The 25556-nt window shown below is 46.6% G+C and overlaps 1 protein-coding gene across 1 annotated transcript; it reads right to left on the bottom strand.

Moving 5' to 3' along the window:
• Positions 1–1591: 1591 nt before the first annotated feature.
• On the bottom strand, positions 1592–16573 carry ACER1 (alkaline ceramidase 1). Its single transcript, XM_036241872.1, has 6 exons — positions 16481–16573; positions 6610–6724; positions 6387–6528; positions 5572–5709; positions 2037–2174; positions 1592–1760 (listed from the first exon to the last, which is right to left on the bottom strand). The coding sequence occupies exons 1-6, from the start codon at positions 16571–16573 to the stop codon at positions 1592–1594; spliced, it is 795 nt and encodes a 264-aa protein (XP_036097765.1).
• Between the last annotated feature and the right edge of the window lie 8983 nt (positions 16574–25556).

Genomic DNA, 25556 nt, shown 5'->3' with positions numbered 1-25556 from the left:
TTTCTTTCAGTGCATTCACTTGCGAGGAGTTTTACACCTGCCATTTCCCCTGCCCAGAATAGTCTTTCCCAGAGCTTGCTATGGTTGGTTTCCTCTCATAACTGAGGTCTCACCTGGAAAGTGCAATCCCCACTCACTTTCCATTAAAAGGGCTGCTTCACCACCCCGTGGTTCTCTAGAATATCACCATGCTCTATCTTTTAGGCAGGCCCATCAGTGCCTGAAACTGCCTTGTTGGTGTGTCATTTTACCTAACTTGTGTCTGCTCATTAGGGCAGGAACTTTGTTATGTCTTTCTTGTCTTGTATCCACAGGAGCTGGTGTAAGACATATGGTAGACAATTTATATTTGTTGAAGAGATAAGTGCATGCATGAATGAATCAATCTATGGGTTGGATTGATAAATGGAAGAATGATGGAATGACCTGGATGGATATATAAATCAATAAATTGATGGCTAAATATGGGTGGATGAATAATAGATAAATAATTGAATGAATGGATGGATGGAAGGATGATTGAATGATTTGGATGGATAAATGAATAAAAATGGTTGGCTAAATATAAATGGCTGGGTTAATGGAGGAGAGGGATAGATAACAGTCAGTTAAATAGATGGATGGAAGGATGATAGGGGATGGATGAATGGATGTATCAGTGAATGATTCAGTGGATGATGGATGGATGGATGGGTGAATAAACTGAAGGATGAGTGGATGGACAGATGTTTGTCAGACTCCACACTAAGCACTTTATATATATTATCTTGTTTTAGCCACACAGAAATTCCATGGAAGAAGGAATGTTTCCATTTTACAGACAAGGTATTTAAGCTTCAGAGGTAGGAAAAATCACTTCCCCCAGATTATACAACTAGGAATGGTGGAGCAGGATCAAACTTAGGTCTTCTAACTCCAAGCCCTGTGCTCTTAACCATAATGAAAAACATAATCCCCTTCTCCCTTCACTTTGAGAGGCTGTACTGGCCACCCCAGCTCCCCACCCATGGCCTGAAAGCACCCGATTGTCCATCCAGGTGTCCACGTCACTCTGCTGTCAACCAGTGAGATGACTGCTCAAGGCTGCATGTGAGCCTGCAAGGTCTCTGCATAAGCGAGGGGAGAATGAGGGACAGGAAAACATGTCCATTCTCAGGGATGGCCCCTAAGAACAGTGCATGACCAAAGTCAGGTCTACAGAGTCCAGTAGAGACTGCCATTAGTAAGGTACATGGACCACACCCCAACCTGAGACCATTCCCCGGAGATGCCACATAATCACAGCGGTGGTGGTCCAGCCCCTCCAGGTTGTATGACAACAAGGAGGCAGTGAACACAAGGAGGAAATGAAAGAGAACAGGGCAGGTCATGGAGGGGAGCAATGTCCTGCAGCCCCGTAGGGTCATCGGTCTGCTGCACAGAGAAGTCCTGAGGTCAGTCCATCCCCTGCCTTGGTGTGGGGCCGTGCAGAACAAGGAGGATGGGGAAAGGGAGCTGGAGGAAAGAACTGTCTCAGACTCTTGATGGAGCCTCTCTCCTTAGGACACAGGTGAGTTGGCAGGTAGTTGAGGAGTCAGGAAACCGGCTGACTTTAGCAGTTCTTGTGGTTATCACTGATTTCCACATAGGGCAGCCCCACGGGCCAAGTGTCTTGAGGCCAGTAACGGACTTTGAGTGTTTGGTTTGGCATCTCATACCTGGCGTCCACCAAGGCCATGGTGACCATGCCATAAGGGAAGGTGATGCTGATGAGTACATGCCTGTGGGATTCAGGGAGAGGGTAATTAGGGTGCAAAATGCCTCTGCAGATAGCTGGATGTCCCTAGTCCCACATGGGTCCTGTCCTTACTTCTCATGGATCCTTACCATCCAAAGGAACCTTCTGGAACTGACCCCCTGATTGCAGACAGTTGCCCGCCAAACACAGAAGACCCAGTATCTGTGCCTCCCCTCTGTGTCCCCAGGCTGCTGCTCCAATTTCTGGTATCTGAGATTATTTTGGTTCTGGGGCCCCAGACCACAGTGTAGGTGCTTACCAGATGCTGTGCAGGTAGGAGAAATTAATCTGCTGACACAAACTGCAAAGGAAGCGGTCAGTGATCCAGCTGGTCAATGCAAAAGCCCATAAAACCACGGAGACCTCAATGAGATGTCGAAGCTCCTTATTACTGGTCCTAGGGAAGGTGGAAGGGAGATGACAGCCTGACTCAGAGAGTGGAGCCTGCAGGGGCTGATGGGAAATTACTTCACCAGTGAGGCTGGGAAAAGGGAAGGATCCAGGGTACCAGGGGGAGGGGCCTCATCTGTGATTATGGCTAACGTTTGCAGAGCACTTACAGGATACCAGGTGCAGTTCAACAAGTCCTTTGGATAGAAACTCAGTCCTCACAACAATGCTAATATTCCCATTTTGTAGATGAGAAAACCGAGACCCATGAGATTAAGTTATGCCCCAACCCCACCCCAAGGTTACACAGCTAATAAGGGGCGAGCTGGGGTTTGAACCAGGGTTGTCAGATTACAGAACTTTTAACCAACAAGCCCTTCTGTGTTTGTGTGCGGGGGTGTATGGGCGTGTGTGCATCTGTGAATCAGCGCTTGAAAATTCTTGTCTATGTGGTTATGAGAATGTGTGTCTGTGTGTGGGAGGGTGATTCTCTGACGGCCATGTCTTGGGATAACTCAGGAACAGAATCTGTTTCCCTGATGGCAGAGCTAACTAACCCAGTGTCCTTTAGGAAAGAACATATTGGGATTAATAAGGCAGAAACTTCTTTATGGTTAAAAGCACAATCCCAGCCTGTTGACCTAAAATGAGACCATTTGAACAATAGAAAAAAAATTGGTGAAATCTGAATAAACTCTGTGGTCTCGTTAACAGTACTGTCCCATTGTCAATTTCCTCCTTTTGAGGTTGTACTATGGTCACATAAGATGCTGCCAGTGGTGGGGGGAGGGGCTGGAGGAAGGGTACACAGGACTCTGCTGTCTTTGAAACTCACTATGAGTCTGTAATTATTTCAAAATAAAAAGTAAAAAATGCAGCACAGTGACCCAAATGGGTTAAAACACTTCAGAAATGGAAACACCCTTGACTTCATAACAATACTTCGAAACAAAACTGACTTCCTTGGTCCCTATGGGAGAGAGAGCCAAGGCACCAAATCTGATGGATGGAGGAGAACCAGTGGCCTCTCCTGTCTCTCCTGTTCCAGTTCCATTTCAAGGCTGATGAGTGAAAGGTTTAGATGGAAGAACTCCAGCTAATCAATGCAGAGGGAATAATAGAATCTGCAAATCACCCTTCTGCACTCTCTAATGATATCATGGATGGAGGCAGGGGCATCAGTGGCTGCTGAAATCATTAGGTGACAGATCAGTGGAAAACTTTCCAAGAAAGGTACAGGTGCCATCTCCTGATCGAACTTAACAGCATTAAATGTGGGATGACCACTCATTCTGCAGTCCTAATGGATGGAACAAGAAGCACCCAGCACCGCATATGAAATGTCCCAGCCTATAAAGTTTGAACCTGAACCCTGGCCCAGTAACGCAGTTAGTTAGAGCATCAACCTGGTAGCCAAGGTTGCAGGTTCTATCCCTGGTCAGGGTGTATACAAGAAGCAACCAATGAATGAATAAATAAGTGGAACAACAAATCGATCTTTCTCTTTCTCTCTCCCTAAAATCAATAAATAAAATTTTAAACCTAAATCTAGATCTAACCATTAATTTGCAAGAAATACAAAAAATAAGGAAACACATTGAAAGATGCCGTAGGGCCCTGGCCAGTTTGGCTCAGCAGTTAGAGCGTCGGCCCGCAGACCAGGGAGTCCTGGGTTCCCACTAAGGGCACGTACCTCGGTTGCAGCTTGTCCTGGCCCCGGTTGGGGTTGTGTGGGTGGCAACCAGTCGATGTGTCTTTCACACATCGATGTTTCTCTCTCTCTCATCCCCTCTCTCCCCCTCCCTCTCTATCTGAAGATAAATGCAAAAAAAAAAGTCCTCGGGTGAGGATTGAAAAAAAAATCCTCACCTGAGGATAAAAATAAAAGATGCCATAGGGCTCTGAGAGCATCAGTCCACAGATCGAAGGGTCATGGATTTGATTCCCAGTCAAGGGCACATACCTAGGGTGCAGGTTCGATCCCTAGTTCCAGTCAGGGTCATGTGGGAGACAGCCAACTGATATCTCTCTCTCTCTCTCTCTCTCTCTCTCTCTCTCTCTCTCTCTCTCTCTCTCTCCCCCCCTCCCGTCCTCCCTCCTTCCCTTCCACTCTATCTAAGATCAATGGAAAAATATCCTCAATTAGAACTAACAAAAAGAAAGAAAAGAAAAGAAAAGAAAAGAAAGAAAGATGCCATAGGAAGCAGTCAGTCAAATCCAGAATGTGGGATATTCTACAGGACAAATGATGGAGTGTGTGTTATCAACAGACATGAGAAAAGGGAGAGGGAGGGACTGATGTGAAATAAAGACTCAAGAGACTGGTTTGGATCCTGATTTAAACAAGTCCAGGTGTAAGAAGGCATCTTGGAGAAACTCAGCCAATGTTGATAAGAACTGGATATTAGATACTACTTTAAGGAAGTATCCCTAACTTTGCTGGAAGTGTGCGTGCCATATCTTCCATTTGTCTTCCATTTGTCCCTCTAGATTTGTCCCTACCCTTCTTCACTCTGCCCTATGACCTGGGGGAGTAGGGGGGGGCAGTCCTGGGCTGTGTGGGCCAAATCGAGGCCTCCCTTGTCCTTGAGCAGCCAGTTGCTTTGGCCATTGGTTTCAAGTTGGGTTGGCCCGTAGGGAGCCCCAGCAGGAAATCAAAGAGGGAGGGAGGGAACTGTTAGATTTATTTTCAGAGCTCCCTCTCTGTGGGGTTGGCTCAGGCTGGCTGCAGCCAGCAAATGGAGGCCACAGATCTTGCCAAGGAGACCTTGTGGGCTCTCTTCTTCCAGATTCTTGCAATTACTCCCTCCCATGACCCCTCGCCCTAGGTCTCCTGATGGTCATAGAATCTCACTCTTATTAGCACATGGGTTTTAAATGACTATTAGTGATTTTCCTACACCCTGCCCTCTCCTTTGTAAATAACCCTTATTCAACTTTCCTCAAATGGCCCCATTTGAAAGTTCCCTCTCTATCCTGCTAAGTCCTAGTATGGGTTAAAAAATAATAATTCTTTATTGGGGGAGTGAAATCCTGAAAAATTAATGAGTGCCATGATATGAAATCTGAGGGGTAATATATAATGCAGGCTGGCAAAATATTGGAGGTTGCCTGGGGCTGGTTAGTGGACACATGGAGGTCTATGGTTCAATACTGTCTATTTGTATATATGTTGGGAGGTTCATAGTAAAAAAAACAACAAGCTCTGCAGTCAGACAGCCTTAGGTTCAAATCCTGGCCCTGCCCCTAGTTTGTGGATGGTCTTAAGCATGGAATCAACAAGAACTCCATGCCTGGTGAGTATGGGCGGGGCGGGGTAGGTGTTGAGGGGTGAGAGAGGGTGGAGAGGACGGTCTTGGAGGGGGGTTAGGAGCCACCCTCTAGGCGCCAGCCGCACCACCCACTTCTTGTACTCCTGGAACACGATGTAGAGGATGTGCACGGCGATGCTGTTGAGGGCATATGCGTTGACCGTGGGCCTCAGGAAGGACAGGAAGGTGCTGACCATGGTGGCGATGATGACCAGGCAGATAAACTGGGGCCTAGAGGGAGAAGGGCTCAGCTTTAGGGATGATTGGGGAGCATCCTTGAGAGGGGGTTAGGCAGATCACATGATGATCATGTGGCAGAGGTGGACGAGAAAAGGGAAGGGGTTCCAAGGAACACAGGTGGGCTCAGCAGAGGATCTCAGGACCAGGTGTCAGTGAAGGGTGCCAGGGCCCAGGTGAAGTCAGGCAAGAACGTCAGGAAGGGCCCAGGTGGGATCAAAGAAGGAAATGCAGGGGTCCCAGAAGCTACCATTTGAGGGGTCTTGGAAAGCTCAGGAGAGTCAAGTATGGTCAAGAGAGAATTTCAGAGGGGTCTCAGGTCAAGAGGGGGGCCTAGGGAAATCACATAAAAGATTCCAGGGATCCCAGTTGATAGGTTCAGGGGATAGGTCCCTGGGGCCAAGGTAAGCTTAAGCATGGGGTCCTAGGACCCCCAGGTAAGTTCAGACAGGGTCTAGAGAAAGTTCCAGGCTATCTGGGGAGAAATTCTAGGAGTTCCAAGTACATTTAAAGGAGAGGGCCCTGGGAGCCCAGTTAAGTCAGGCAGGGTCAGGAGAAAGTCCTGGTGCAGTCAGGGGAGGGATTTCAAGGACCAGAAGAGGGCTCAGGGAGGGAACGCAAGAACCCAGGTGGGCTCTGACAGGATCAACAGAGGGCCAGCCCTCATCCACCTGTTTTCCCCAAGGAAGGCGGGAAAATAGCAGCGGGGCATCCAAATGCTGTAGCCACCAGCCAGCAGCCACAGAATAGAGATCTCGTCCAGCAGTTGGCCCAGGAAGCTGAGCGTCATGTGGAAGTACATGGAGAACAAACCTGGAGCAAGAGATAAAGGCAGGTGGTCAGGAGGTGTTTCTTCCCACTCCCATTGCCCCATTGTCACAGACCCCCACCTACCTATGATCATGAAGAGCACACACAGGCCATAGATGGAGCAGGAACGCTTCTGGGCATAGGGATGCATCAGGAACATCATGAGAGGCCCAAAGATGAAGAAGGTGACATTGCTGAACTGGAGAAGAGGAGGACATGGGGACGGAGCGGGTGTCAGACAGGGGAGGCAAAGGAGGGCTGCCCTAGAACAGAGCAGTACCCCCACATGCTTGCTCTGTCTGTTTCATGAGACCCCACCCCACTGGAGTAGATACTTATTCCAAACCTGGCCAATCAGATTTTCTCTTTTGGGAATTTAAAACTTGAAGCAGATACAGAGCCTGGGAGGTACCAAAACTGAGTTGCACAGTTCACAACTCTCTAATGAGGCCTTGGGATATTGTCATGATGTTTAAGATATGGAAGCCCTCTTGCTACCACAAGGAGATGAGGCTGAGAATAAAAACAGTCAAGGGCAGTATTTCCACTTCAGGTGAATCCTCCAGTCCTACACTAGGCCCCAGCCCTCCCAAGCAACCCGTCTTACCATTTTCTAAAATAATTCAGTGTTTTTATAGTGCATTCTCTTTTTCATTTTGGGGGAGGGCGGCGGGAGTTGTTTCTTTGGTTTTATTTTCACTTAAGCTAGCTTTCTATTGCTTGAATCCTACAAAACCATCACCATTAGTATATTAGCTAGGTTTCTTTGGTAGCAAACAACAGAAAATTATTCTGGTAAACTTACACTGTAAATAGTGTGTGTGTGTGTGTGTGTGTGTGTGTGTAGTTACTTAATTGATTCATTCATTCATTTATTATGTGGCGTTCATTAATCAAAGGAATTGTAGAAACAAGAAAAAATAGAAACCAGAACAGTTCTGCCCGAAGGGACAGCTCTTCAGAGGGCAACTTTGGGCATGAATGAAAACAACTGTGTTCAGTCCTATGTCCAAGCCCAAGATTCAAATTCTGGAGAGTATAGCCTGAGCCACATCCCACCATTGGCCAGAGGAGGGAGAGCACCTTGACTGACCACCCACCGAGACCACAACCAGTAGGGAGGAGCAGTTGGTTGTCTAAGGGGAAATGGAGCCATGGACACCAAATGGGAAAGATCCCAAACAAATCTGCTCTCCCGTCTTACTTCAACCAAATACCAGTCCTTGAGCATATCAATACAGACTGGAAGATGCGGAGCCAACCGGTCTCTCAAACTTTAAAGCCTCAATTTAAAATACATCTGTCACTTTAAATTCTAAATCTGTGACTCCCATAATTCAAATCCAAGCTCTTAAACTTGGCTTATAAACTCCCTCTATTACTCATTTATTTGCTCCACCTTCAACTTTATAATCCTGATGGAAGGAATAACTTAATTCCTTTGAATGAGCCATACTTACTCTTACCTCTTACCTCCAGGAGTTTGCATGTGCAGTTCCCACTGCCTGGAACTTTGCTCTCCACTCACCCCTCCTTGCCAGACCAACTACTGTGTCATCTGTCATGTGGTTATCACTTTCTTGTAAAGACTTCCCAATTCCACAAGGCAGGGTTTGGTGGCCTTTCTTTGTGCCCATTGCTGTCCTACTTCCTAGTGCTTGTCCAGCTGCTCTGGAACCGTCTGGCTTTCCTGTTAAACCTGGCTCAGTACATGGGCTGTGTCTTCTCCATTCCCCACTGTAACCTCAGGAACCAGAATACAGTAGGTACTCAATCAATCTTTCTTGTTGATCAAATCTTAAAACAGATCCAGGTGGATTACCCATCACCTGTGTGAAAACACTTAACAGAGGGTCTTGCATCTAGAAAGTTCTGGAAGCATCTAGAAGGCCCTAGAAAGTTCTGAAAGCATCTAGAAGGCCCTATGGCTGTTACTTTCTCATCTTTTGACCTCACACCTTTGCAGAGATTGTTTTGAATCCTTGCACACACCCCACAGTCCAGCGTAGTTCTTGTTTGGCATGAGAAAATTGAATTCCAATGACTTCTCTAAGGTTGCACAGCTCTGGAAGACTCTGAAACTTGATTTTTCCCCTGCCTTGGAAGATGGGAAGACGAGACAGGGAGCAATGATGAAGAGAGGCTTGCCTACTTTAATAAATATCAAAGGCTGCTGCTGCTGCTGTTGAGGGAGATCAAAACAGGTCTATTCATGGTGTAGCTGCTCCAAGCTCAGAGGCAAGCAAAACTGAGATAGGAGTTTTAAATGATGCCCCAGTGTTCAGAATGAGGGCAGAGCACCAGGTGGAGCCTATGACTAATAAGCGACAACTGGCTCCGGAATCTCTGATAGTATCGAAGAAGATACCAGGGTCTCCTCCCTGCCCTCCAGGGCTGGGCCCCCATGTTTCCCAACTGCTGGCCCCACCCAGACTTGGCAAGTCAGGAGAGGCATCATCCGGTATCATGTCTAGAGCCATGCAGGTCCTCAGCTCTGGATACACCTAAACAGGACTCCCTGGGTCTCAGCCCCAGCAGGTGCCTTCTCATTCATTCATTTGCTCAACAACCATTCTTTCAGAACCTACTGTGTGCTCAAGGACCTTAGCAATGCCTGAAAACAAAGTCCCTGCCTTCACAATATGTATCCAGTCAGGGTTTGGAGGACATTCTGTGCCCCAATTTCCTCCTCTACTTCTGAGGGCCACGTTGAGGATTAAAAATAGCTAAGATCTGGAAACAGCCCAAATGTCCATTAGTAGACAAATGGATAAAAAAGCTGTGGTACATATACACAATGGAGTACTATGCAGCTGTAAGAAAGAAAGATCTCTTATCCTTTGAGATGACATGGAGGGACCTGGAGAGTATTATTCTAAGCGAAACAAGTCAAGCAGAGAGAGACAAATATCACATGATCTCACTTATTTGTGGAATATAATAAACATAACAGTCTGAGGAACGGGGTAGTCCCAGAGACGTGGAAGTGGGGTACAGACTGACAATCTCCAGAAGGGAGGGTGGGGGGGGGGGAGATACACTACAGAACTTATATGCATGTATGCATGAACAATGGACATGGACAACAAAACTGGGGACAGGGCAGGGAGGGTGGGGGAGGGGTGGGGAAGAAACATCTGTAACAAAAATTAATTAATTAAATAAAAAAAATATTTTACATGTAAGGACATCAAGAATAAAGTTAAAAAACAGAACAAAAACCAAGTGCCATGGGCTGGGAATTTGGCTGTTTTGTTCACTGCTGCCAACCCCCCCACCCCGGTTTCTAGAATAGCACCTGGCACACAGTAGGTGCTCAGTAAATTTTTGTAGATAATAACACATGCCAAGACACACATGCATAATGCATGCATGTGCCTGGCACAGGCACTGTGCGGCTGTGTACAATTGCTGTTATTCTAGCACGTTTGCCTTTTTTTATTTCCCAGTCCCCAGCAGGGCACCTGGTAAATAAAAGTGGCTGGATACCTTAGGGCTGGAAGAAGGAAAGGAGAGATCAAGGGAGGGAGGAAGGAGAGAAGGAAGAAGAGGGGAAGAAAGAAGTGGGAGAATAAGGGAGGGAGAAAGGAAGGGGAGGAAGAGAAGGAGGGAGGGAGAAATTGACCTGAATTGACTCCCAGCCTCAACCTTGAAAAGGTAGAAGGGATCCCCTTTCTCATTTACCCAACTATCCTGAACCCGCAGCCCCCACAACCACCCCACCTGTCCATCCCCACTGACAGCTTCTCTGCAGATTCACTGTTTCTCTGGAGGATGCCACTGATTCATTCTTGCCACCTTTACTGTCTGTGCCCTCCCCACTGGACTTGACTTCCATGAGGACTGTGAAACACCTGTTTTATCCCCAGCTGTGTCCCCAACACCTATCATGCTGGGCACCCAATAGGCACTCAAGAAAAGTTTGTTAGCCCTGGCCGGTTTGGCTCAGCGGTTAGAGCGTCGGCCTGCGGTCCTGAGAGACCCGGGTTCGGTTCCCGCTAAGGGCATGTACCTCGGTTGCAGTTTGTCCCCGGCCCTGGTCGGTTGTGCGGGTGGCAGCCACTCGATGTGTCCCTTTCACATCGATGTTTCTCTCTCTCTCTCTCTCTGTTCCTCTCTCTCCCCCCGACTCTACCTGAACAAAAAATGGAAAAATGTCCTCAGGTGAGGATTAAAAAAAAAAGAAAGAAGAAAAGTTTGTTAAATCAACATATCAATGAACATGGCCAAGACTGCCTTGCTTGTTCTCCCCACTGCCAAAGCTCAAACTGCTCCTCCGACCTGGCACGATCACCTGTCCAGGACCCCCATGTGCATCCATTTAATGGGTGCACACAAATGTTGGTGCTGGCTGGGGCTGGAGCAAGAGCACAGCCACAGTCCCTCCCTGCACGGGACTTACTTGCATTAATTCAGATGCAGACAGTACAATGTTAATGACTCAGTAACTGAGTGGTCACACAGCCCTGTAGTTGAGAGACTCTGGGACCAGGTGGCCTGGGTTTCATGCTGGAACTTCCAGTATTTGCAACTTCCTTGCACTGGCAGTTACATGCTATGCAACCCTGGGAAGGAAACATAACCTCTCTGAGCCTTTATTTACTCATCTGCAAAATGGGAAAATAAGAGTACCTACTGCATAGAATTATTATGAGGATTAAATAAAATTAATAAACAACAGCACTGGCTGAGTGGCTCAGTTGGTTGGAACATTGTCCCATACACCAAAAAAGATTTTGGGTTCAATTCCCAGTCAAAGTACGCACAGGAAGCAACTGATTGTTGTTTCTCTTTCACATTAATGTTCCTCTCTCTCTCTCTTCCGCTCTCTCTAAAACTCAACAAAAATGTATTTTAAAAAATAGCAATAAAAACATATTCTCAGGTGAAAGTTAAAAAGAAATAAAGTCAAGTATAATTAATACAACACTTTGCATCTCTGTGCTGTTTACTTGAAATAATAATAGCTTTGATTTATTTAATGATTAGGATGTGCCGAAGATGAGAGGTTTTTTAATATCTCTGTTTTTAAATTGAGCTATAATTCACATACTATCAAATTTACTCTTTTAAAATGTACAAGTTAGCCTTGGTCGATTGGGCTCACTGGTTAGAGTGTCAGCCTGTGGACTGAAGGGTCTCAGGTTCGATTCCTGGTCAAGGGTACATACCTGGGTTGCAGGTTTGATCCCCAGCCCCAGGAAGCAGACAATTGATGTGTCTCACATTGAGGTTTCTCTCTCTCTCCCTCCCTCCCTTTCACTCTCCCTAAAAATCAATGGGAAAAATACTCTTGGGTGAGGATTAACAGCAACAACAAAAAAACCCAAATGCCCATTTTTCTGAAGGAGAAAAGAGGTCCAGAGGGACCCATCAAGTCTGGGCCCTGGATGTGTCGTGAGAATGATTACCAGTTTCGTGTGTGTAATTATTCAGTTAATGGCGTCCCTCCTCCCTGAGGGCAGGGACCATGCCCTCTTGGTTTTCAGCAGGGCCTGGCCTACCAGAGGTGCCCGAAATTAATTGCACTTGCTATGAATGTTGATGAGGAAAAAGGCAGAGAAGGAAGGTGTGGTTTAGAGCTCATGGGACCTGCTGGTCACTGCCAGGGGCTCAGAGAGAGGGCAGGTCTCCTGTCTGAGTCACATAGCATTTGGGGAGGACAGGGACTGGAAACAGCACACGGCAGAGGCCAGCCGCAGGGAGGCTCCAATGGAAGAGGACGTGGGAAGGCTGTTGGAGGTGCAGTCACTGCAGCCTACACCCCCTAAACCCCCTTTCCTCTGATTCCCCTTTCATCAATACCCACCCCCCACTCACTCCCACTCACGCCCACCTCACTGCCTTTGCCTATGCGGTTCCCTCACATGCCATGATGGCCTACATCCAAGCGTCTGAGAGGGAGCTTTCTGGAGAGGAAGAGATTTGGAGCTTCAGAAGCTTTGTCAGGATCCCGGGGAAAAATTCAGCAGCACAGCTGCCTCTGGGAGCCGGGGTGCGGGGTATGGGGTAGGGGGTGGTCTTGAAACTTCTTCCCACATCATTTGAAACTCTCCTAAGATGTCAGCAGCCCAGAAGGAGGCCACATCTGGAGACCACCAAGCCAAAGCAAGCAAGTGCAAACTGGAGAGGCCTACACCTTGACTTCTCCCCCTGCCCCACCTGATCCAGCCCCTCCCACACCCCTGACCTCCGTTTCTATCAGATATACTTTCTTGACTCTCCTGGCTGTCTGTGAAGTCAACCAGGCGCCCCTGCTGCTCCACATCGTTGACACTCCCGTGCCCCAAAAGCCACCCATGGCTCGCCAGTGCCCTCACAACAGAACACATTCTTCTGCCAGGCTTTCCTGATTGGGCCCTGGTAACCTCCCCAGCCCTTCTCTCACCCTTGGTCCCTTCCCCACAGGCAGCCCAGGCTCTGACTCAAGGCACTTGCTATTCTCCCTCACCTCAGGACCTTTGCAGATGCTGTTCCCTTTGCTTTGTATGCCTTGGAGGGCATTTACTCACTCTTTAAGTACTGACGTTCCCTCCCATTGAGCAAGTGGAGGCCTCATACCCCATCCCCATGGCTCCCCACCACCCCAATTCTGGCTCCTGATTCTCACTTTGACACAAACTAACCATGGGGCTGGGGGACTCATTCCTAACTCTGAAGCCCCCTCCACATCCTGGGATGCGGAGCCTCTCTGGGACCCCAGGAGGACCCAGCACAGGTTGGTTTGCAGCATTTTTGTTGAATGAGTGAGTGAGTCCATCATTGAATACAGACACATTTCAAACACCCTAACCAGCATTCAAAACCTTCCTCTTCATTTCGACCCAAATTCTAGCCACAGAAACATACTTTCCCTTTCCCAAACTGGCCAGCCCCTCTTTTTTTCTTTGTTTAAAATATGTTTTCATTAATTTTTTAGAGAGAAAGGAAGAGAGATAGAAACATCGATGTGAAAGAGAAACATCGATTGGCTGCCCCCTGCACCCCACTACTGGGGATCGAGCCTGCAACCCGGGCATGTGCCCTGACCAGGAATCGAATGGGGACCTCTCAGTCCATGGGGTGATGCTCAGTCCACTGAGCCACACACCAGCCAGGCACCAGCCCCTCTTTTACTTTTAGGATTTGTCCATCCTTTTCCTCTCTTCTGTTCTTTTTTTAGGCTTCCACCCCACTTGGTGAGCTCATATTCATCTTCCAAAACTCAACTCTTAAGTGCCCTCCTCTCTGAAGCCTCCCATCACCTGGACTGGGTCCTCTAGTGCTTCCTTCTTCCATACTCTGACCATGCGGGGCTGGGCTCTCTCCCCACTCAGGCTCAGCACTCCTTGCAAGCTGAGCAGCAAAAAAGCAAAAGATCCTTCAGGTATCAGTGTTTCCTAACGATGACTCAGAGAAGACTTGAACACAAATCTCACCATCTATTGGGACTATCTCTTTGGTTAAAGCTCCTAGAGTTACAACACTGGCATCAAGGGGATGGAATTTATTTGTAAATTCATGTCTCAATATAGGTTGTCAGTTTTCCACAGGAAGCTGTAAAATATGACTGTGCCAAATTCACCATGAAATGAACTCATTTTTGAGAGGCTCAAAAAGAAAAAGATCTTGTTCTCTATTTGACTGGGTGTTTTCTTTTTTATACATAATTGTATCAGAGGTGGGCAAACCAAAGCCCCTGTGCCAAGCTCAGCCCACTGTCTTGTTTTGTGTGGTTGATGAACTAAAACTAATGTTGACATTTTTAAAAGGTCAAAAATTGCCCTGGCTGGTTTGGCTCAGCGGTTAGAGCATCAGCCTGCGGACCAATGAGACATGGGTTTGATTCTGGCCAAGGGCATGTACTTTGGTTGTGGTTTGTCCCCGGCCCTGGTTGGGGTCATGTGGGAGGCAACCAGTCAATGTGTCTCTCTGGCATCGATGTCTCTCTCTCTCTCTCTCTCTCCTTCTCCCTCCCTCCCTTCCTCCCTTCCTCCCTCCCTCCCTCCCTCCTAATCTGTCTAAAGATAAATGGGAAAATGTCCTCGGGTGAGGATAAAAAATTAAAAGAAGAATAATTTCTCATAACACATGAAAGTTTTATGAAATTCACATTTCGGCGTCCACACGTGAACTTCTATTGGTACATGGCCACACTCATTTGTTGACCTCTGGCCCATAGCTGCTTCCCAGCTACAGTGGCTAAGTTGAATCATTTCTATAAAGATTGTATGGCCCCAAAATCCAAAAATGTCCACAATCTGGCCTTTATAACAGAAGTTCGTCAACCCCTGAACTATATGATTTATTAGCTATGGTGACGGATTTGAGATACTCAGAAGTGTTTTGGGGAAACTCTTTATAATATAACCCAATTCCTCATACCCTAAAGTGTTTGCCAGAGCCTTTTTGATAGAATAGAGGTAAAAATACCCACGTGTGTTCCCACCAGGGAAAGGTGAGTCCTGCTTTGTGGAACATGTGTTTCTGTTTCATAAGTATCTGGAAATGCAGGTACTGAGTGATAATGGTGTAGAAATCTCCTCGGATGTGTCATGAGCAGAAAGTTATCGAGACCTGCAGCCTTGGAGGGTGTCTGCAGTTGTTCAATGTACTGCATTTGGAAACCGGCTGAAGGAGGATGGAATGGAGGAGAGCAGGATGCAGCCCACACCTGAACCAGCCCTCTCTGGGTGCCTTCTGTGGATGGGCTGAACAGAGAACATTCTGGTTCGTAGGGACTGCGGGGAATGCAGAGAGAAGTATTCCAGAACTCCAAAGCCTGTTCTCAGTCTGCAGGGTTCAGCATGTTCAGCCCCCTCCCGTTTTTCAGGTGAGGGTACTGAGTACCAGAAAGGGTCAGTGTCTCTGGCCAGGAGGAGCAAGAACCCAGAAGACCCTTGAATATCAAACTCCTGTCTCCCAGCTCTGGGAAGCAATGAGATCAAAGCTAACAGTCAGGGCACCTGGCCATCCTGGGACTGAGCTCCCCTCCACGACCTGCCCCACACTCTCCTGGACCCACCAAGTTCCAGCCATGCTGTAAGACTGTATCCTCAACCTCCCTCAAGGCCTGTTTCCTCACTTGGAAAATGGGATTAACTCTGTATACGATATATGGTGAACTCCCAAGTCATTGTGAAGATTAAGTGAGGTTTGTCCTGTCAGATGTTTAGTACAAAGCCTGGCACACAGGTAGCACTCAATAAAGGCCATTGCTCACCATTTAGTGATCACCTACTATGTGAAGGACACAGAGCCTGCGTTACCCACCATCCGGGGAGCTCTAGGAAGGCAAGCACCCTGCCTTGTTCACCATGGGGTCCCCAGCTCCCCACACAAGGATAGCATAGCCGCATGTATCTTTAGCTGTTGTCATCTTTCAGGCTTTGGTCAAATGCCATTGTCATACAGGCATCCAAGATTTTGGGGCCCTACCAGTGTGGGGTTGGGGGTAGGATGACTGACTGTCCTGGTATGCCCAGAACTGAGGGATCTCCTGGGACATGGGACTTACAATGCTGAAACCAGGACAGTCCCCAGCAAACTGGGATGAGTTGGTCACCCTGGGCCGGGGATACAGCTGAGAACAAAACAGTCGTAGTCACCTCCTCCAGGAAGCCCTCCCTGACCTGCCCCTCCCTGCTTGCTTTAGGGGCCACCTCTGGGCCCCCAGAAGCTGCCTGTGTGCCCCTCCTTACAGTACCATCACCCTGGGTTGTGAATGCCTGGAGTCACTGTTTTCCTGGTCACTGCTGCCTTTCCAAAGCCTACCACAGAGCCTGATGCCAAATAAAGACAATTAATGAATGAAAGCCTGCGCTCCTTGCCTGACACATGAGCAAACTGAGGCTCAGAGAGGCAAACTGCTCAAACAGGATTCCCCAGGGAGACGTGGAGGAGCCAGGCTTTGAACCCAGGTCTGGTGAGACTCTGCCACCCTCCACACCCCATGCTCCCGCCCGCTGGCCCTCACCGTGTTGTAGAACTCGGCCACCAGCTCCGAATGCTGGAAGTTGCTCTCGCACCAGTCCACTTCTGAGCTCTGGTAGGCAAAGATGCTGGGCATGGTGACACAGCGCCTGCTGGCCGCTGGCTGTGTCTGGCAGAGAGCAGCCCGCGAGCCTAGTAGGGCTGGGCTCAGGTGAGGTGGGGAGAGGACAGCTCGGTGCTCCACAGCATGTTGGGAGGAAAAACCTGCTGAACGGCTCCCCAGTTGCACCAGGGCCGCCTGGCAATGCGGTGGCAGCTGCCCTGGGCATAAGCGGAGGGGCTGGCATCGTCCAGGCAGGGAGGGCGTGGGTGAGATGGGAGGCCCCTTCTCGCCCACTAGGAATGCAAATCAGGAGGACTGTGTTAGAACAGTAATTTAAAATAATAATAATAATAATAATAAGCCCACTGAGGTGAGTGCCCTTCCTAACTCACTGCACAGAGGAGCAAACTGAGGCAGAGAGAGCAAAGTCACTTATCAAGGGCATGCAATGTGGTAACGCCAAGAAAACAGGCCAGCTGAGTCCAGACCCCAGGCACTTACCCGTCAGGTTTTACTACCTCACACCATCGGAGCTCCTTGCTGCTGTTTCCCATATTGGAGGCGAACAGCTGCACGCCCACCCCAGTGGGCTCAGCCCGCTCGCTCCCTTGCAGGATGTTGTTACCTACCAAGTGTCAAATGCTTGCCCGATCATTTCTCCTCCGGGGGCCTCAGTTTTGCTGTCTGTGCCATCAGAAGTTGGATTGGATTGAAGCCATTTTTCTTGGAGAGTCAAGACTTCATATACCTATGGTGCCACAAATTCCACCAGGGGCCACCTTCAAAGCCCCCATGAAGGATAAAATCTGCAGTTCCATGTCTGGGGTCCCTGGTCCTGGCTTCCAAGGGCTGTGGAAAGCTATGATTTTAGAGTTAGACAAGACCAGAATTTGAATTCTGAAATCCTCCTCTTCCTAAGCTGTGTGACCTTGGGTAAGTGAATTTACCCTTTTGTGCCTCAACTTGCTCATCTGTGATATGGGAAGGATGGTGATGGACCCAACTATTACAAAGGTACACAGAGCTAAACTAGGTTAAGGGCTTAGCTCACTACCTGGCTCAGAGTGGGCCCCACAATAAATGGTAATTAGTTTTCTTATTGCAGCTGGCTTTAATCTTTAAGGTAGCTTTATAGAATAATAATAATAATAATAATAATAATAATAGCACACTTTTACCAACTACTCACTAGTGCCAGGCTCTTTTCTAAGTGCTCAACATTCGGTATTATCTCATTTAATGTTCTTAACAACTCTAACAGAGAAAAACTACAGTTCTCTCCAGGTCGCTAGGAGGAAACTGAAGCCCAGAGAAGTTAAGCAATTTAGCCAGGGTTATACAGCTGGAAAGTGAGAGTGGGCCAAGCCACTTTGCCTCTCTGAGCCTCAGTTTTCTCACCTGTAAGATGGGAATAATAATAGTACCTCCTTCTTAGGACTGTTGTGAAGCTTTAATGAGCTGATACTGTGTTTCCCTGGGAAGATAATTTTTGGTGATGTATGGACCTGAATTCAGCACCATTAAACTGTGTAACAAGTAATCCACTCCCTTTTTAATTCACAGTAGTTTGAGGAGAGGGGCTCAGTTGGTACTAATATATGTTTATGCCTCTTAACACTTCTCCCTGTGTTTCATAAAAAGCCCTTCTGTAGGTAACAGTATCCTGCTGGACTCTTGTGACATTGTTTACATTGTACTTTTAAAAAAATCTTTATTGTTGAAAGTATTACAGATGTCCCCCCTTTTCCCCCATCGACCCCCTCCTCCCCACTCCCACCAACATTGTACTTATTTTTATTTTATTTCTTTAAATTTTTTTTCTTTATTGATTTTAGAGAGAGAAGAAGGGAGAGGGAGAGGGAGATAGAAACATTGATGAGAGGGAACATCAGTTGGCTGCCTCCTGCATGCCCCTCACTGGGGATCTGGCCCACAACCTGGGCATGTGCTCTGACTGGGAATCGAACCGGTGACCTCTTGGTGCATGGGTCAATGCTCAACCACTGAGCCACACCAGCCAGGCTGTACTTATTTTTAATTTTTTTTTTTATCCTCACCTGAGGACATTTTTCCATTTTTTGTTCAGATAGAGTGAGAGGTAGAGAGAGGGAGAGAGAGAGAAACATCGACGTGAAAGGGACACATCTAGTGGCTGCCACCCGCACGACCCAACCAGGGCCGGGAACAAACCGCAACTGAGGCACATGCCCTCAGCGGAAACCGAACCCGGGTCTCTCCAGACCGCAGGCCGTCGCTCTAACCGCTAAGCCAAACCGGCCAGGGCTATGCTTATTTTTAAATAAGCCTGTTTTATGGCTGGCCATATCTATTTGCCATTAATGGCAGAGCTACAAAGTTTTATTTTAATATTTATTTATTTATTTTTTATCTTCATCCAAGGACACTTTTGCATTTATCTTTGGATAGAATGGGAGGGAGAGAGGGGAGAAGAGAGAGAGAGAGAGAGAGAGAAACATCGATGTGAGAGAGACACATCAAGTGGTTGTCACCTACATGGCCCCGGCCAGGGCTGGGGACAAACTGCAACCGAGGTATGTGCCCCTAGTGGGAACCAAACCCAGGACTCTCTGGTCCGTGGGCCAACTCTCTAACTGCTGAGCTAAACCAGCCAGGGCGAAAGTTGTTTTTTTTTAATAAATTGATTTAGGCTTTATAATTCTGGAAGTGGTTACATAAAGATATACATGATTGCATAGAGACACACGCAAATGAATGTAAAAGCTGTTGAAATATGAATAAAGTCTGTAGATCATATCGATGTAAATTTTCTGGTTTTGAAATTGTATAGTTCCATAAGATGCACCACTGGAGAAAACTGAGTAAAGAGTTCACAGACCTCCCTGTACAATTTTGGCAATTTCCTGTAAGTGTATAGTTGTTCCAAAATAAATAGTTTCGTGAAGTAATTGATTTCTATTTTTAATTAGCAGATGAATATATCAACAAAATGTGGTATATTCATATACTGGAGTATTATTATTCAGCCATCAAAAGGAAGTAAGTTCTGATACCTGCTACAACATGGATGAACCTTGAGGACATTATGCTCAGTGAAATAAACCAGTCACAAAAAGACAAATACTGTATGATTCCACTGATATGAGGAACCCAGAGTCATCAGATCCATAGAGACAGAAAGTAGCTGGGGAGTTAGTGTTCAATTTCAGTTTGGGAAGATGAGAAAGTTCTGGGGATGGCTGGAGGAGATGGTTGCACAACAGTGTGAATGTACTTAATGTCACTGAATGGCATACTTAAATATTGTTAAAATGATGCATTTTATATTATGTATATTTTACCACGATTTTAAAAAGCAATTGATTTAGGTTTTTAAAGGGAGTTTTATTTTACAATACATCTTAAGTAAGTATGAGTTCAGGTGGGAGGTGGGTATAGGAAAATCCTGAGGGTGGTCTGTAAAGGTCAAAAACTTAGGAACTCTTGCCTGACCAGTGTGGCTCAGTGGTCGAGCGTCGATCCATGCACCAAGAGGTCGCTAGTTCAATTCCTGGTCAGGGCACATGCCCAGGTTGTGGGTCTGATCCTCAATGGGGGGCATGCAGGAGGGGGCCAATTGATGTTTTCTCTTACTGATGGTTCTATCTCTCTCCCTCTCCCTTCCTCTCTCTCTAAAGAACCAAAAAAGAAAAAAAAAATTTTTTTAACTTAGAAACTCTTGAAGTTGTGCATGCTGCAGGCTCAGCCCAGAGCCTGTGCTGAAAGAAAAGACACTAATGCTGTTGTTGTTGTTATCTACAAAGTGTCAAATGCTTCTATGACCACACTCTGCCAGGTGTCCAGAGAGCCGCCTTTGAGATCGTCTGGCGAGATGAGAAGATGAGAGAAGGTTCCCAGAGCCTGAATTGAAAGGTCAACCGGACTCTGCATTCCCCCAGAGCAATGACAACCTCACCATTTATTCATAGCACTGGCCCCCAAATCCCCTGTTTACATGGGCCAAGAGAGCACACATGCACCGCCACCTCCACCACCCCGCCGCTGAAGGCAGGCAGCCTGACTCCTTTCCCGTGAAGGGACCAGGAGGAGATGAACCAAATGGCCTCTGAGGTCCCTCCTCCTCAAATTCAGGGCAGGGCACTGAATCTGGATCTGGCTCTTCTGGGTCTCTGTGAAGAGATATGCAGCAGGAAGCAGGGTAGTGACAGGGGCCCACACCCAGCCCAGCCTGGAGAGTTTGAGAAATCACCTTGCCTAGAGCTGACTAGGTAAACAGGTCAGCCAAACAGGTGTGTAGGCCTGAGGCAACGCTCTCCCTCGCCCAGGAGGAGAAAGGAGACTAGAGGCAGGTGCGAAGAGCCAGAGCCTGAGAGGGGGGTGTGTGTTTTCACGGCTACTGCAACAAATGAACACAAACAATGGCTTAAATCAACATACATCTATTATCTTACAGTTCGGGGGTCAGGAGTTCAAAATGAGTTTTATGGGGCTAAGAGCAAGGTGTCCAGCTGGAGGCTCCAGGGGAGAAGTCATTCCTGGCCCTTTCCAGCTTCTAGAGGTTGCCTGCATTCATTGGCTCCGGGCCCTTTCTCCGTCTCCACAGTGCATCATTTTCCTTCTGATCCCATCATCATACTTCCTTTCCCCTGGTGTTGATCCTCTTCTGAAGACCTTTGTGATGACATTGAACCCACCCAGACAACCCAGTTTCAGGAATGAGGACATGGCCATTTGGGGGGAACCATAAATCTCCTTACCACAAGGGGAAGGAGGTGGGCCTGGGGATAGTGGGGCTGGGGCTGAGGATGAAATAAATTGGGGTTGAGATGGACATAAAGATGGAATTGAGAATAAGGTTGCAGATGAGGATGGAGTTGAGCCTGGAGACAGAATTGGAATGGATATTGAGGTTGTGAGAGTAGAAAGGAAGATGGGGTTGGGATGGGAAGGTGTTTGGGAAAGGGCTGCATAGTCTATGAAGAACATGAGTGGGCCACTGGTGAAATTTGAATATGGACTGTATACTAGATAATAGTATTGGTATAAGATTTTTGAATTTGATAAATAAATTGTGATTACGTAAAAAAGTATTCTAGCTCTTAGGAGACACATGCTTAAATATATAGGGGTGGAGGGACATGACGTCTGCGACTTTGAAATAGTTCTGCAGAAATGGAGGGAGGGAGAAAGAGAATGGCAAAATGCTAGCGACTGGTAATTTCAGTGAAAGAAACATAGAATTTTGTTTTACCCTTCTTGCAACTTTTCTGCTGCAATTAAAATATTCAAAATGAGCCTGGCCAGTGTGGCTCAGTGGATTGAGTGTCGTCCCATGGACTAAGAGGTCCCATTTTGATTCCCAGTCAGCCCGGGTTGTGGGCTTGATCCCTGGTAGGGGGTGTTCAGGAAGCAACCATTCAATATATTTCTCTGACATCAATGTTCCTATCTCTCTCTCGCTTCCTCACTCTCTAAAATCAATAAAAACATATTTTTAAAAAATATTCAAAATGAAAAGTTAAAAAAAAAAAAGTTGGCTAATAAAAAATGTTTGAAATGTTTGTGATGCCCTGGCTGGTTTGACTCAGCAGTTAGAACACAAGCATGCAGACCAAAGAATGGTGGGTTCGATTCCCAGTCAAGGGCATGTACCTGGGTTGCAGGTTCAATCCCCAGCCCCAGTCCTGGTTGTTCGGGAAGCAATCAATCGATGTGTCTCACATCAATGTTTCTCTCCCCTCCCCCACACACACACTTTATCTAAAAATCAATGGAAAAATATTGTCAAGTGAGGATTAACAAAAAAAGTGTTGGTGATAATGAGAAGCAAAGAAACTTCTATCCCTGACTGGTGGAAATGTGAAATGGTCAAGGAAGAGAATTTTGGAAAGCAATTTACAATATCTGGTGTATTATTGGGAGGGTAGGTCAATTGCTAGAATAAGAAAACACAGCATATCTCAGCATCTTAAGAGTAAAAGTTTATTTCTCACATAAGCAAAGTCTATTAAGTGTGTGTGTCTATCCTAGAAGGCTGTCTGTCCAGTGGTCCAGGTTCCTTCCATCTTATGATGCCTTCATTTTCAACATGTGACCTCCACCCCCAATTTGTGGCTTCTACCACCAACGTGAAATTTTCGGGGGGGCCCTTCTGGAAAGGAGAGGTATGGTACACTGGATCCTTAACCATCTCCATCTAGAAGGAGGTACCTTATGTTGGTATACTTCTTATTGGTCAAAAGTAGTCACATGACCCCAACTAGATGCAAGGGCAGCTGGGAAATGTAGTCTCTGGATGAGCAGCCGCTCCTTAGCTGTATCCTATAGAAAGGGAGCCAGAATCTTCATGACAGAGTGGGTTGCCTCTGCCACATCCAGTAAAGTTGCAAATGACTATATCCTGCATTGGGAACTCTCCTCTGGATTTATACCCCCCCCACCCCCCCCGAGAAACCCAGGATTCATGCACAAGATTATTCAGAGCAGTCCTGCTCATCATAACAAAACTCTGGAATTACCGTGAATATTCCTGAATTGTAGATTTGATAAATAAATGGTGGTGCATGTAAATAAATGGACAGCAGTGACACACATTAATGTGAATGACTCTCAACAAGATAATGATGGACCAAAAACAATTAAAACATATCACAAAACAGTACATTTGTTTATAGAATAATTTAAAAAACAGGCTACATTTAACAAATAGTATTTAGGGCAAGGCTGCTACTCAGCCCAAACCCAATAATCCCTGATGGTTATTCTGAGGTTAAACTTTTGTTGTACTCCTTCTATTATTCGTCTGTAAGGCAATGGTAACAGTTTGAGAGACATATTGCCAGCTGGAATTTCTGCCAGACTTTAAAATTCGAAGGATTTAGGCTTGTAAATCTAACCCCTAAATCCAACACTTATCTTCAGTGTCCCAGCTGAGATCAATGTGGTCCAAAGGGACAGACTCTGCCTGTCCCTCCCCAGCTCCCCTTTCAAAGTGGTTATGAGTTGAGTTGTGTCCCCCCCATAAAAAATGTTGGAGTCCTAACTTGCAGGACCTTGGAATGTAAGCTTACTTAGAAATACGTAGGGTCTTTGTGCCCTGGCTGGTTTGGCTCAGCAGTTTCTGAGCATTGGCCCAAACTTCCTCTTTTCTAAGGACATCAGTCTTGTGGATTAGAATTCACCCTAACGATCTCATCTCAACTTGGTCACCTCTGCAAAGACCCTAATTTCCTTTTTTTTAATCCTCACCCTAGGATATTTTTCTTTATCTTCAGATAGAGTGGGAGGGAGGGAGAAAGAGGGAGAGAGAGAGAAACATTGACATGAGATGGACACATCAACTGGTTGCCTCCCGCACGACCTCAACTGTGGGGGATGAACCGCAACCGAGGTACGTACATGCCCTTGACTGGAATTGAACCGCGACTCATTAGCACTTGTGTGAATGTACCAGTTATTGAAACTCAGCGACACTGGTTGGTAACTAGCCCCCACTCCAATCCTCCCTCATCCAGTGTGATTCCTGCCCACCCTGGCCTTGTCCCTGTGACGATACAGACTTCATGACCCAGCAGCTAAAGGGTTAAGATCTGGTAAACAGTTTTTATATTGCCTTAGGTTTAGGGAGACAGGCATATGTTAAAAAAAAAAAAAAAAATGCTTTAACAAAAGAAAAGGAGTGAGAGCACCAAATTCAGAGAGTGGGCATCTCGGGGGAGGATCCGAGGAGCGAGTCACACAGGATTTCACTGGGGCCAGTGTGCCTCCTTGCTGCTTACCTCCTATACGCCAGAGGGCAGAAGAAAGGGGGCATCACCCCCCTTAGGAGCCATCCACAGAGATGTGGAAGCTGCTCTGCTCCAGCCGCATCCCCGAGTGGCCTCAGAGTTTCAAGAAATCCATCGCAACTGCTTAACTCATTAGTCATTTGGAGAAGCATTACTAGATAAAATGCAGGATACCCAGTTAAATTTGAAATTCAAGTAAGATAAACAATGAATAATTTTTAACATGAGTGTGTCCTAAATATTGCATGAGATCAACTTACATTTTTTTTTTCTCATGTATCTGAAATTCAAATGAAAATGGGCATGACATATATATTTTTTAATCCTCACCCAAGGATATTTTTACATTTATTTTCAAACAGAATGGGAGGGAGCGAGAGAGAGAGAGAAACATCAATGTGAGAAAGACACAATTAGTTGCCTCCCACATAACCCCAACGAGGGCTGGGGACTGAATCACAACTGAGGTACGTGCCTCTGACCAGAATCAAACCCACAGCAATTTGGTCTGAAGGCTGACGCTCTAACTGTTGAGCCAAACCAGCCAGCGCCTTTTAAAATATGTTTTTATTTTTATTTAGAGAGAGATAGGAACATAGATGTGACACAGAAACATCAAGCGGTTGCCTCCCACACACCCCCTACTGGGAATCGAGCCCACAACCCGGGCATGTGCCCTGACCGGGAATTGAACCAGGACCTCTCAGTCTATGGGACAACACTCAATCCACTGAGCCACACCGGCCCAGTGGTATCCTATATTTTTATTTGCTCCCTCCCTCCCTCCAGTCTATCTAACAATCAATTGAAAAATATCCTCTGGTGAGGATTAACAAACAAAAAGTTGAGGTGCAAAGTCTGTATGTACATACAAGGAAAGCAGTATGATGGTTCCTCAAAGAGGTAAACATAGAGTTACCATGTGAAGCAGCAATTTCACTCCTAGGTATAGACCCAAAAGAACTGAATGTAAGGATTCAAACAAATACTTGCACAACCATATTCACAGCAGCACTAATCACAATATCCAAAAAGCAGAAGCAACCCAAGTGTCCACTGATGAATGAATGATAAACAAAATGTGGTTCATCCAGACAATGTGGATGAACCTTGAGAACATTCTGCTCAGTGAAATACACCAGACACAAAAGGACAAATACTGTATGATTCTACATATGTGAGGCCTCTAGAGTATCTGGGTTGTAGGTTCGATCCCTGGGCCCCATCAGGCTATGTGGGAGGCAACCAAT

Source organism: Molossus molossus, unplaced genomic scaffold, assembly GCF_014108415.1.
Source record: "Molossus molossus isolate mMolMol1 unplaced genomic scaffold, mMolMol1.p scaffold_m16_p_4, whole genome shotgun sequence".
NCBI lineage: Eukaryota > Metazoa > Chordata > Mammalia > Chiroptera > Molossidae > Molossus > Molossus molossus.
This window is presented reverse-complemented; position numbering and strand designations above follow the sequence as displayed.

Bases quoted from the DNA above. Each gene is read 5' to 3' on its own strand.
- ACER1 (XM_036241872.1), bottom strand. From the start codon at position 16,573: ATGCCCAGCATCTTTGCCTACCAGAGCTCAGAAGTGGACTGGTGCGAG. The intron at 6,529-6,609 runs GTAGGTGGGGGT...CTCTTGCTCCAG, and splicing joins TGTGCTCTTCATGATCATAG to GTTTGTTCTCCATGTACTTC. The intron at 1,761-2,036 runs GTAAGCACCTAC...TGAATCCCACAG, and splicing joins TCCTACCTGCACAGCATCTG to GCATGTACTCATCAGCATCA.